The 13,806-nt window shown below is 44.4% G+C and overlaps 1 protein-coding gene across 1 annotated transcript in view; it reads right to left on the bottom strand.

The window, feature by feature from the left end:
• Window positions 1-13,806, bottom strand: part of si:dkey-174m14.3 (uncharacterized protein LOC563117 homolog) — a 33,222-nt gene that overhangs the window by 903 nt on the left and 18,513 nt on the right. The window contains 3 exon segments of the mRNA XM_029631684.2: window positions 2-1,365; window positions 3,437-3,517; window positions 3,768-3,875. Coding sequence (XP_029487544.2) covers window positions 2-1,365; window positions 3,437-3,517; window positions 3,768-3,875 — 1,553 coding nt within the window.

The raw sequence follows: 13,806 nt of genomic DNA, 5'->3' as shown, positions 1-13,806 counted from the left end.
GGGCGATGGATGCTGCATCTCGGTCTGGTAGTGCTGCTGCAGCTCGGCAGCCATCTCCAGGGACCTCTGGTTTAGGGACTCAGTGGAGCTGTTTGGGCTGACGTCCTCGTACTCCTTGTTCTGCCCTCCACCTCCTACCCCGGCCCCTGCTACACCGACACTGCCCTCCCTGTCATTGGAGCTTGCTGAGTGGTAGAGGCTGTGCTCTGACTCCTGGCTGTCCTCCTTTCCCCGGTAGAGATGGGTCTGGTGGGCCTGCTGGCTGTGGGATGGATGGGACTGACGGAGTCCCCCCACAGGGCTACACTGGGGGCTGGGCGTGGAGAAGCACACTGGGGTTTCCATGATGGGTCCTACCCCTGCCTGGTGGTAGAAGTCTGCCCCTTCCTGGAAGCTGCTGTAGAGGGGTCCCAGGCGGATCTTGGCGGGCCGAACGGAGAAGTGCTGCTCGGAGAAGCTGTAGGGCGAGGCCCGGCCGGGCGAGTGGTACGAATGGGCGCTTAGGTCCTCCACACTCAGCTGCCTCCAGCGACCAATCAGCTCCTCCTCCTCGGGCGCCAGTGTGCTGCCCCGGCGGCTGTCTCCATAGACGACGCTTGGCGAGGAGGAAGGAGGGAGGGGTTCGTAGGGCTCGCTGAAGCACGAGGACATGGTGCGGCTGTAGACAGGCGAGCTGCCGTTCTGGTGGTGTGCTCCGCCGGCCTGCTGGAAGACAGCGTGGACCTTGGCGAAGCCGCCCCCGCCGGGACTGTCCCTCTCCCAGGAGGAGTCACTCTTCCTCTCATAGTCTCCCCCATTCCTCCAGTCCATGTAGAGGGAGTGGTGGTGGGGAGAGGAGGCCGTGCTGCTTGGTGGGCCGTTGCCCTTGTTGTCGTCCGAGCCCCCTCCGCTGAAGCTGGAGTAGGAGCTGCCCGAGGTGGGGCCCAGAGAGGTGGGGAACTTGGCAAAGCACTCCTGGGAGAAGCCAGACCTCAGCCCCAACAAGGGACCCTCCTCTGGGTTACTATCTGTGGAGTTCTGGGGCCCGTAGAGCAGCTTTCTCTGGCCATGGAGGTCCATGCTTGGCCTGCGCTCACGGTTCTGATCGACCGGGCAGTACAGAGCTGTGTCGCTGCTGTACAGGTCTGACTTGTATGCTGCCCGGAGGCCAAGGCGCTCACCTCTGTCCAGGGTGTCCAGGAGAAAGCCTTGGTCCTGGGGTTGGGGGCTAGGCGAGCTAGAGGCTTGGCTGCCGCTGCAGGCCTCGTCGGGCTTCTCCAGCACCTTGGCGATGACGGAGGCAGGGACGGAATCGGCATAGGCAGTGTGGCAAAGAGGTGTGCCCTCCATGTGCATGGTCACGCGTTCCTGGAATTCAGCAGGCAACTGAGAAATAGAGAGAGAGAGAGAGAGAGAGAGAGAGACACTGAGGTATAGATAATGGTGATACAGAGACAGACCGTGAGATTAGTGCATGGAAGTTCATGGAAGATAAAAACATTGTTTTCAAACATTAGCAACAACATTCTGATAATGGCACCATATGGAGATCAGGCATGAAACTGAAAACTATAACTGAGGAGGTGTAACCTGGAGTTATTTCATGGATGGTAAACATAGGTACATCATGAGATCATTAGTTTGATATGTGGCTGTTGCCTCTGCCTCTCCATAGCAACAAGAATTAAGCTTTTGCAGAATGTTATCAAAAGGAATCTAGTCAATTATCGTTAATTGGCAATGAGAAGCTAGCTAATTATAGCTTCATGGCTAATAGGAGCCAAGACAAAACTGAACATTTGTACAAACATCCTTTCATAGCAGTTGTATCACACATTCGCTTTAACCAATGTAAATACCCAATTACCATGAGATATTTAGATATTGTTTGCACATATTTCCAGGACCAATTTTTCAAAGAACATAATCATTTTCAACAGCCTACACCAGCCTAACCTGGAGCATGCAGGGCCTATTGTGCGCCGCCCTATGGGACTCCCAATCACAGCTGGTTGTGGTACAGCCTGGATTCGAACCAGGGTGTCTGTAGTGACGCCTCAAGCACTGAGTTGCAGTGTCTTAGACCACTGTGCCACTCAGGAGCCATGCTTCTTATGCAGTGGAGCAAGTGACTAATGCACTTCAATCATGGCTGGAAACATGCATAATTTCTCTGTGTTGCACCACATTCCATCAATAACCTTTTGATTACTCTCCAGTCCACAAACAAACAGACTGCAGGACATAAGTAGAACTATAACCTTTGACCCCATTGCAGCAGTGGACAGTATATGCCCAAGGTGTCATCAGTTTATCTGTTTCTTTCACTCCATATAGTAACACACACACACACACACACACACACAGCATTAGTTTATGACCATTACGTAACTGATGAATCGTGTTTGCATTGATATTTCCATTTAGGCGCATGGTGCCAAATGTGCTGAGGCATTTTTTTAACGGTATTGGCAACGTGCCAGCTTTAAAATCTGCTCTTGCCATGCGGGCCGGGCAGGGGGCCCAGAGCTGATACAGCTGAAAGCCTTGCCAGTCTGCCCTGGCACTAACGCACTCATCAATACTCGCTCGTTCCTCTCCCGCTGGAAAACAAAAGCAGCATGGGCACTGTTGGGCATACTCAAATCTCCATCTCCTTATGCATATAGTGTCTTAGCGCTCTGCAATCTTCCATCAATTACTCACTTACCTGTCACATAATGTAGCTGTAGTGTTCCATTGTTAATCACTGTCAAACATTTACCTCCTAACCAATCCATCAGTGGAGTAATCACCTTATGATTCAAACTGTTGATGTATTGGAAGTTTGGAACTATTTCAGCTCAGGTTCGAGGGCCCAGGTTTTAACCCGTAATCCTGGCTCATGCATTGATCGATGTGAATGGATCAAGACTTGTGCTAATATTTGCAGCACTGCACATCGTGCCCATACCTCAAGTCAGGTGGATTCAGCTGCTTAGATAAAGGATGAAGGTTGTTTTATCTCCTGGGGATTTTTATCCAAGTGAATTTCCCTCCCTGTGTAGCTTCACTAACACCATCCAATGGCTGGGGTTGAGGAAGTCATAAGACCGTAGCTTCAGCTTAGCATTAGCTTTAATTTAACTTAGCCAGTGTAGTATGTTGATAATAGGCAGCAGCAGACTTGGGGTCAAATAGTATACATTTTTTTTCAAATACTTTAGCTGTGCTAAATTGCCCTTGCCAGGTGCAATGGATCTCGTAGAAAAATGGCCAAAGGTCAAATCTTGCCTATCTGTCACTCTGACCAAGCTCAACCAAGTGCTTAAAGTTTGAAAGAAAACAAAGTACTATTTGAGCCCAGGTCTGATAGGCAAAGAAGAATAACTAAACCACTGCAATTTCCCTGGACTCTTGGGTACATTCAATGTGGCTGTTCAAGTAATTATATGTCTGCGGTTGGGGGAGGACTCACCTCAGAAAGCTGGGTCCTGTAGTGGGACTTGTTGCACTGGAGCAGCTGGGCAGCCAGGTTACAGTCCTTCCTGTACAGATCCTACAGGACAGACACAGTGTTGGAATGTGTTAGAAGAAAACATGTTCTTAAGAAATCATTCATTCTAAAGAAACACACTGCATTGAATTCAAGGATGAGCCAGAAACCGGGACTTGAACTCAGGTGTTGTTCGGTCCAACCTCTTGGCGAAGATGCTAGGTGTTGTATACTAAGGTTGTTACAATACACTTTGAGGGTTGTGACCGTACTTTTGATGACCTATAGATCTGACCTCATAGAGTGCCCTTACATTGTCCTCCCTCAGTTTCTCAATGGTCAGCTTGGCCTCCATCAGGTGGTTGTTGAGCACGATGATCTCTCTGCTCAGGGCTCTCTTCTCGTCGTCATGGTGCTGAGACTGAGGAGAGCAAAGGCTCATGTCAGACTCCCGTTGCAAATACATTGTTGTTTTTTCTTTGATTTCAGTGGCAGTGCAGTAGAACCCAGCCAGATGCCATACCCTACATATATTTGCTTATAATCATATCATGTGTAATCATGCTTAATTAAACACACATCACTTAAAATGGTCTAAAAGTATACAAGAGTGTCCCATCATTCTCTGTGCCTCAGATCACACAGGACACAGAATTCTCAGAGGCCTCAACTCGTGACTATCTTACCTTGAACTAGCTGAAACGGCTTAATTTCACTCTCTGTTCCAGACAACATGACAACTAACTATTCTCATTGTTCAACTGAACTTTTTTTATCAGTTTCATATCAACCATCTGTAAATCTGTAATGATGCATATATATAATTCAGCATTACTTTATAATCTTAAACTTAAAAATAATAATTTCCCTTTTTTGCTATTAGATGTAAATTCCCCTGTTTTGGGGACCAGCGTGGGTCTGGTACCGGTTCGACCAACATTTTTTCCTTATAAGTCGATATGTGAACACCATAGATGGAAATGGCTTGCTTGAGTGGTAGCCATGATTCTCATGAACACTGGAGTATGTCTCTTCTGCCTGTGTGAAGCAGGATGTGAAATCTAAAACCACTCGAAACTGGGATGTCCCTCCTACCATTTCATTCACTCTTCCAACTCTCCATCAACTCCTGGCTGAACCCTACGTCACAGACACTAACCGCGCATATGCCTGGAATCCTTACATCTTAACGCAACAGGAGAGAGTGGTTTCAGAGATAGATTTATAGCAAGTAATCTAAAATAATTCATAGATTTTAAACAAAAAACACTTTATGATTAATATGAGATGAAAGGCGAGTTCCTAACGAGTTCAGGAAGCCAAGCTAGAACTCTGTGAGACGTTCACAGCAATTGGGGCAGACATTTTACGTTCACAGCAATTGGGGCAGACATTTTACGTTCACAGCAATTGGGGCAGACATTTTACGTTCACAGCAATTGGGGCAGACATTTTACGTTCACAGCAATTGGGGCAGACATTTTACGTTCACAGCAATTGGGGCAGACATTCAGAAAATATGTACATTTCTAGCACTAAATATACAAATGTATGTATTTTACACTTGTAAGGAAGGTGAAATCTTGTAGTTAGTTATTTTATAAATTGATTATACAATATTTAGAAAAAATATATAAAATCGTTTCAAGTCTTCTTCATCTAGTTTTGTTGAATAGGAAATACATCATATGAGATTTGAATCTTTCTTTGAGTAGGCAGCATTATTAGTTATTTTTTATGGCCCTCTCATGATAAATAATTACTTTTGGGGATGACATCGATTACATTTTCGCTAACGTTTAGTTACATTTAAGAGGATTTATACCGTCCTGTTGGTGCTATTAGCATCTGGTGCTATTAGACTCTGGTGCTATTAGACTTTGCATTTTCACGACTATCTGTACCCCAAAGCTCTGTGGCCTCAATTCTTCTTTCTCTCTCCAGTCAAGTCAACTTATCAGAAATTACAGGTCTGCCTGCTTCACCATGAAGATTTATAACTCTAGGTGAGTAAATTAGGTGAAAGTCCACCAAGATGGCCCTTGCCTAAACTTGGCATTGTGTGCAGCTGGTCCCACCAGAATGAATTATCCACACATCAGTTGTAAATTGAGTTGCATCTTCTAGGTGCTCCTACACTGTACCACTGAACTGACTGGGGCTTCTGACTGAAGCCGACTGTCCTTGCCACTTGCCAAGACGCTCTGGCACTCCCTTGAATAAAGATGGCAGAATATAGCAAAATCCTGGTTACCACTGGAGATTTTGAATTGTTCCAGAAGCTTATACTGTTTCGACTATGCCTGCCAAACCTCATCCTCCCAGTCCTATTCGCTAGTTTTATTTTTGTCCCCCCAAAAAAACAAATAAAATAAAATGTTATTTGTCACAACAGGTGTAGATTAACAGTGAAATGCTTACTTACAGGGCCCTTCCCAACAATGTAGAGAGAAAAAAAATAGAAATATAAAAATACACAATGAGTAACGATAGTAACAATGAGCAAAGACCTTTCTTCTGAAACTCATCAGTCTATTCTTGCTCTGAGAAATTAATGTAACGGGTGTCGTCGTCAGATGAGGAGGAATTGGACCAAAGCGCAGCGTGTCAAGTGTTCATGACTTTTATTAAACAGAACAATCAGAGACAACGATAGGCAGCTGTCCCTGATTGAGAACCATACCCGGCCAAAACAAAGAAATACAAAACATAGAAAAAGGAACATAGAATGCCCACCCACATCACACCCTGACGAAACCAAAATAGAGACATAAAAAGCTCTTTAAGGTCAGAGGTGCGGTCTCTGGCCGCAAAACCTGAACCTATAGGGGAGGGTCTGGGTGGGCATTTCTCCGCGGTGGCGGCTCTGGTGCGGGACGTAGACCCCGCTCCACTTCTGGCTTGGCCCACTTAGGTGGCGCCTCTAGAGCGGGGACCCTCGCCGCCGACCCCGGACTGGGGACACTTGTAGCGGGCCCCGGACTGGGGACCCTCGTTGTGGGCCCTGGACTGGGCACCCTCGTTGTGGGCCCCGGACTGAAGGGCGCCTCGGAAGGCTCTGGACTGGAGGGCGACTCGGAAGGCTCCGGACTGGAGGGAGACTCGGAGGCCTCCGGACTGGAGGGCGTCGCTGGAGGGTCCGGACTGGAAGGCGACTCGGGAGGCTCCGGACTGGAAGACGACTTGGAAGGCTCCGGACTGGAGGGCGACTCGGAAGGCACCGGACTGGATGGCGTCGCTGGAGGGGCCGGACTGGAGGGCGACTCTGGATGGAGGAGACGTAGAGACAGCCTGGTGCATGGGGCTGCCACAAGGCCCACCAGGCTGGGGAGACCTACAGGAGGCCTGGTGCGTAGAGGAGGCACAGGATGAACCGGGCTGTGGGGGAGCACTGGAGCTCTAGTGCGCAGCCTTGGCACCACTCCTCCAGGCTGAATGCCCACTTTAGCCCGGCCCCTCTAGAGTGCAGGCACAGGTCGAAATGAACAGTCCCAGCGCACTGGAGATACAGTGTGCAGAGCCGGCGCAGGGTAATTTGTTTTGGGGCTGCCTCTCGTGCCTGCTGCGCTGACTTGCCTCATATCGCCGACCTCTCAGCTTTAGCTGCCTCCAGTTCTCCAGGGTCCCTTTCCGTCCAATATCTCCTCCCATGTCCAGGAGTCCTGAACCCTCTGCTCCTCCATACCACGCTGCTTGGTCCTTTGGTGGTGGGTAGTTCAGTAACGGGTGTCGTCGTCGGATGAGGAGGAATCGGACCAAAGCGCAGCGTGGTAAGTGTTTGTGACTTTTATTAAACAGAACACTGAAACAAAAATGACAAAGTGAATAAACAAAACCGAAACAGTCCTGTCAGGTGCAAAACACTAAACAGAAAACAACTACCCACAAAACATAGGTGGAAAAAAGCTACCTAAGTATGGTTCCCAATCAGAGACAACGATAGTCAGCTGTCCCTAATTGAGAACCATACCCAGCCAAAACAAAGAAATACAAAACATAGAAAAAGGAACATAGAATGCACACCCAAATCACACCCTGACCAAACCAAAATAGAGACATAAAATCTCTCTAAGGTCAGGGTGTGACAATGAAGGCTATTCCATGCGAGAAATTGCCAAGAAACTGAAGATCTTGTACAACGGCCTTGTACAACTCCCTTCACAGAACAGTGCAAACGGGCTCTAACCAGAATCAAAAGAGGAGTGAGAGGCCCCGTTGCACAACTGAGCAAGAGGACAAGTACATTAGAGTGTCTAGTTTTAGAAACAGACGTCTCACAAGTCTTCAACTGGCAGCTTCACAGAGTACAGCGTATGAATTAGGCTGTTTGAGAACGTTTGAAGTACAATACCAACATACAGTAGCTACTGTCGTAGGTCAAAGCTGTGTGCTGGAAAATCTTGGTAGAGCATGGGTGGAATAGGCATTGTGGTGCTCATGTGAATTTCCTTTATTTTACTGCTTCAGACCAATGCCTATTCTCACTTAAAACATTGTATTTTGTTTTTAATTTCCATTTTTACACCGGAAAGTGATTATATAACATCATTATACAACATTATAATAATACAAAATAACACAGCAATAAAGGTTCATTAAGAGCAAACAACAAATAAAAATGGCAACAGAAATAATGTAATTGTTAGTATTCATCTAATATTAACAGCTGATTTTCCAGAGGGAAGCGAAAAACTAGAAACCCTTTTAAGCCAATATGGAGTAAACTGGAAACATTTTCCCTGATCTCTCTTTAGACAATTGAGCAAGCACCTGGAAAATACACAAATAATCAACATGTACCCATGAACTATGTACAAGTTTACTTACCTGTAAACAAAAGTAACTAAATATAACATTTACAACCAAATGCACATTCATCTGATATAGTCAACTTTGTAAATACAATTCACGGATGGCCACAATTGCTCTTGAGAAGCTATAGGTTTATGCAGGCTTTCTTGTTCAAGCCCAGTTCTACCACACCTGATCCTACTAGTCATGGTCTCGATGAACAGCTGAGTGGTAGAATCAGGTGTGGTAGCACTGGGCTTAAACAGAGAAGCCTGCATAACGGTGTGGATCGCCAAGAGCAATTTTGACAACTCCTTTTACAAACACTGCAACAAATGACAAATTGCTGAGAAACACCTGTAAAACAGTCATTAGACAAGTACAAAACTCTGAAGAGAAATGATTGACATACAGTTTGAACAAATCTGAACTTGGATAGGTGCTCTAAATCCTTGAAAACAAAACTTCAGCTACAAATGTCCTAAGTAATGCTGTACACAGCTGTCCAACTCCAGTAAAAGAGCACAATGTCCTCATTTATAAATGGCAGTATAAACTTGAAAACAGGTGGGAGTGGGAGTACTCACAGATTTGGAACAGAACACACATCTTAAGTATTGACAGTGGCAAAGTACCATGTGTACTGTGTGCATTTAAATTGGTATAAGTCATTTGTCAGTTCCACATGGGCCAGCTTGCATTTCTCTGTGACAGGAACATGCCCACAATCCACCACTCTGCCATGAAGCACTGTGTCCCCGGGCAGTACTGTAGGGATGGCGTGCATCTCACTGATGAGGGCAACGACCTCTTTCTTCCTTGAGAGTCTGAGAGATGGTCTCTCCTCAGTTCTAGAAAGACGCACGCAGTAGTACACACCACCGCACTCACTGCCACTTCACAAACCAAAAGGCGCTTTTAAGAGCCACCTAATAAATGCAAAAAGCACTGTGTGTCAAAACTATACACTAAAGAGAATGGTACAAATGTATCCTCCAAGATGCAAACCCAGGACCTTCAGTTCCAAAGGCAACTTGACACTCTAAAATGGACAGTCTGGTGATGACAGGAAGTTTTTATTTAGTTAATAACCTCTCTGGGATATGTGGGACGATAGCGTCCCACGTCACCAACAGCCAGTGAAAGTGCAGGGCGCCAAATTCAAAACAACAGAAATCTCATAATTAAAATTCCTCAAGCATACAAGTATTTTACACCATTTTAAAGATAAACTTCTCTTTAATCCAGCCACAGTGTCTGATTTAAAAAAGGCTTTACGGCGAAAGCACAATAAATGATTATGTGAGGTAAGCACCTAGTCACAGAAAAACTGCCATTTTTCCAGCCAAAGTGAGGAGTCACAAAAAGCAGAAATAGAGATAAAATTAATCACTAACCTTTGATGATCTTTATCAGATGACACTCATAGGACTTCATGTTACACAATACATGTATGTTTTGTTCGATAAAGTTCATATTTATATCCCAAAATTTATAAAGAGTTTACATGGGCGTGTTATGTTCAGTAGTTCCAAAATATCCAGTGATTTTGCAGAGAGCCACATACATTTACAGTAATACTCATCACAAATGTTGATGAAATGTTGTGCATGGAACTTTAGATAAACTTCTCCTTAATGCAACCGCTGTGTCAGATTTTAAAAAGCTTTACTGAAAAAGCACACCATGCAATAATCTGAGTACAGCGCTTAGACAACAAAACAGCCATACAGATATCCGCCATGTTGTGGAGTCAACAGAAGTCAGAAATAGCATTATAAATATTCACTTACCTTTGATGATCTTCATCAGAATGCACTCCCAGGAATCTCAGTTCCACAATAAATGTTTGATTTGTTCGATAAAGTCCATCATTTATGTCCAAATACCTCCTTTTTGTTCGCTCACGACGCGCAGGCAAGTCCAAGCAAAAGTTCAGACGAAGAGTTATATTACAGTTCGTAGAAACATGTCAAACGAATTATAGAATCAATCTTTAGGATGTTTTTATCATAAATCTTCAATAATGTTCCAACTGGAGAATACCTTTGTCTGTAGAAATGCAATGGAACGCAAGCTACCTCTCACATGAACGCGCATGACCAGCTCATGGCACTCTGCCAGAGCCCTGACTCATTCAGCTCTCATTCCCCCCTCCTTCACAGTAAAAGCATCAAACAAGGTTCTAAAGACTGTTGACATCTAGTGGAAACCTTAGGAAGTGCAATATGACCCCATAGACACTGTATATTTGATAGGCAATGACTTGAAAAACTACAAACCTCAGATTTCCCACTTCCTGGTTGGATTTTTTCTCAGGTTTTTGCCTGCCAAATGAGTTATTTTATACTCACAGACATCATTCAAACATTTTTAGAAACTTCAGAGTGTTTTCTATTCAAATCACTAATTATATGCACATTCTAGCTTTTATGGCTGAGTAGCAGGCAGTTTACTCTGGGCACCTTTTTATCCAAGCTACTCAATACTGCCCCTGAGTCCCAAAGAAGTTTTAATTCACTCAGTAGTGATTGCGCGTTTATGTATTTCCCAGAGCGCTAAGAACCTTGGCGTGATCCTGGACAACACCCTGTCGTTCTCAACTAACATCAAGGCGGTGGCCCGTTCTTGTAGGTTCATGCTCTACAACATCCGCAGAGTACGACCCTGCCTCACACAGGAAGCAGCGCAGGTCCTAATCCAGGCACTTGTCATCTCCCGTCTGGATTACTGCAACTCGCTGTTGGCTGGGCTCCCTGCCTGTGCCATTAAACCCCTACAACTCATCCAGAACGCCGCAGCCCGTCTGGTGTTCAACCTTCCCAAGTTCTCTCACGTCACCCCGCTCCTCCGCTCTCTCCACTGGCTTCCAGTTGAAGCTCGCATCCGCTACAAGACCATGGTGCTTGCCTACGGAGCTGTGAGGGGAACGGCACCTCAGTACCTCCGGGCTCTGATCAGGCCCTACACCCAAACAAGGGCACTGCGTTCATCCACCTCTGGCCTGCTCGCCTCCCTTACCACTGAGGAAGTACAGTTCCCGCGCAGCCCAGTCAAAACTGTTCGCTGCTCTGGCCCCCCAATGGTGGAACAAACTCCCTCACGACGCCAGGACAGCGGAGTCAATCACCACCTTCCGGAGACACCTGAAACCCCACCTCTTTCAGGAATACCTAGGATAGGATAAAGTAATCCTTCTCACCCCCCTTAAAAGATTTAGATGCACTATTGTAAAGTGGCTGTTCCACTGGATGTCTTAAGGTGAACGCACCAATTTGTAAGTCGCTCTGGATAAGAGCGTCTGCTAAATGACTTAAATGTAAATGTAAATGTATGTATCTTGCTTGATTAAAAATAAAACCATCTAAAACAGTTGATTTGTTGAAAACAGATTCATTTAATCACGCAGCTAACCAAATTAGCAAGCATTTCGTTTTCTTTTGACGGCACGCTGCTGCAACCTGATCTCATAGCATTTCGTATTATTGTGTACCTAAATCTGAGACACTCCATTTAGTATATGTTATGTTTTGTATGGTATGTATTAATTTGTGGACGCTCAGGCCGTTACTTTACGACCCCCAGCACTCCAATCAAGCCCCAGGGGAAAAAGATGAGGGTATGTCACTTCTTGAGATGCAAAACAATATTGTAATTCTTTTGACAGCAAAGATAGATGTAAGGGCAAATGGCATGGAGGACATGGTTGGGGTGAATACAATGAAAATTGAGACCATGAAAAAATCTATTGACTTTATCTTGGGAGAAGTGAAAACCCTCAAAAGTGACATGAAGAAAGTGGAAGTTGTCTGCCAGGAAAATGAAAGGAAGGTGGCTGAACTCGAGCAAAAGGTAAATGAGGCGGAGAGATACCAGCGCAGGTGGAACCTGAAGCTTCATTGAATTCTAGAACAGGCGGGTGAGGACATCAAATGCACAGTTGTTGACATATGTGGAGCTGTCATTCCCGAATCAAAAGCCAAACTTCAGGAAAATGTCAACATCTTTAATCGTTTGGGAAGACTTAAGGATCAGGACAAGAGACCGAGGACAACCATTATCCAGTTCACCAACAGATCTAAACAGGATCTTCTCTGGAGGCGAGTGAAGAATTGTGAGTTCCTCATCAAGCAAAATTTGAGGTTCACGGAGGATCTGACCTTTGCGAACTAAGTGACACGAGAGAAACTGTGGCCGATGGTGGCTGCAGCTCGAAAGGCAGGGAAAATTGCATTTTTTTGTCGGTGCAAGAGTGATCATCGTTGGGAAAGAATTGCGGCCAAATTGAGAACATTTGAGAGAGAGCCAGTCTAACTCAAACAGAACTGGTAGGCCTAAATACTGCCTAATTGCCAGGTGAAAAGTAGCCTTTTGTTATAAGGAATTCACACAAACACTTGAATGAGAAAAGGCTGACCTGAGAACTGGTAAACTAAACACGAACTATGGGTGAATAACTGCTTATTGTAAAGTCTACACATTGTCTTCCCCTTGTGGGAGTAAGAATATTTTGGTAACTTTATGACCAGTATTCGTTTGTTTTTTGTTGGAGAGGTTAATAATGGGATGGAAATCCTTTTGAGTTACATATCCTTAGGAAAAGCTTATACTAGCATAACAATGTTGTTGTTTGAAGTTTATGTCTTTACCTCTTTGTTCAACTAATGTCAGGTGTATTCGTAATTTACTCAAACATAAGGCTATTGTCCTGAATTGCATTCGGTTTAATGCAGACTTTTACTTTCTACAAGAGACTCATGCTTATTCTTCCGATTTAGGTTTTTGGAAAAATCAATGGGGTAACAATATCTGGTTATCATATGGCAACAACCACTCTGCAGGTGTAACAGTGTTAAGAGGTGAATTTATAAGGGAAGGTCATCAGTAGTAAGACTCACCACTCTGGACGTTGGTTCATTTTAATAGTGCATTTCAACAGTGAAATGTTTCTAGGGAATATTTATGCGTCCAACAACAAACAAAACAACAGGATATTATTTCAAGAATTTGAAGAAGAGATTAATAGAGTTATGTATAGAGTACAGAGTGTATTTCAGGATATCAAATTTATTTTAGGTGGAGACTTTAATTCTCTATCTAATGTGATGATTGACAGATATCCCCCTCCTAACAGACCCAGCATTGTTAATCCTGAGATTAATAATCTATGTCTTGGTCTTGGATTAGTCGATATTTGAAGATCTAAATATCCCGATAAAAAGGAATTAATTTGGAGTAACAAGGACATGTCCAGACAGTCAATAATTGACTTCTGGTTGATTTCTAATTCATTAGATAATACTATAGTCAAGGTGCATTGAAACATCAATTCTTACTGATCATAAAGTTATATTCTAATCTTTAAATATTAATGGATCTGAAGTTAATAAACCAAAATGGAGTTATTGGAAACTCAATAGTAGACTGTTGGAAGATGATCATTTCAAGATGGATGCCAAAGATATTATACAAGAAAATTGGAGGAAAGCCCAACTATTTAAGTCTTATGGAAAATATTGGGAATTATTGAAGTATGAAAGAAAATATTCTGAATTTACATC

The sequence above is a fragment of the Oncorhynchus nerka genome, linkage group LG24 (assembly GCF_034236695.1).
Source record: "Oncorhynchus nerka isolate Pitt River linkage group LG24, Oner_Uvic_2.0, whole genome shotgun sequence".
Classification (NCBI taxonomy): domain Eukaryota; kingdom Metazoa; phylum Chordata; class Actinopteri; order Salmoniformes; family Salmonidae; genus Oncorhynchus; species Oncorhynchus nerka.
Note: the sequence above shows the minus strand (reverse complement) of the source record. Positions and strands in the feature narration are given on the sequence as shown.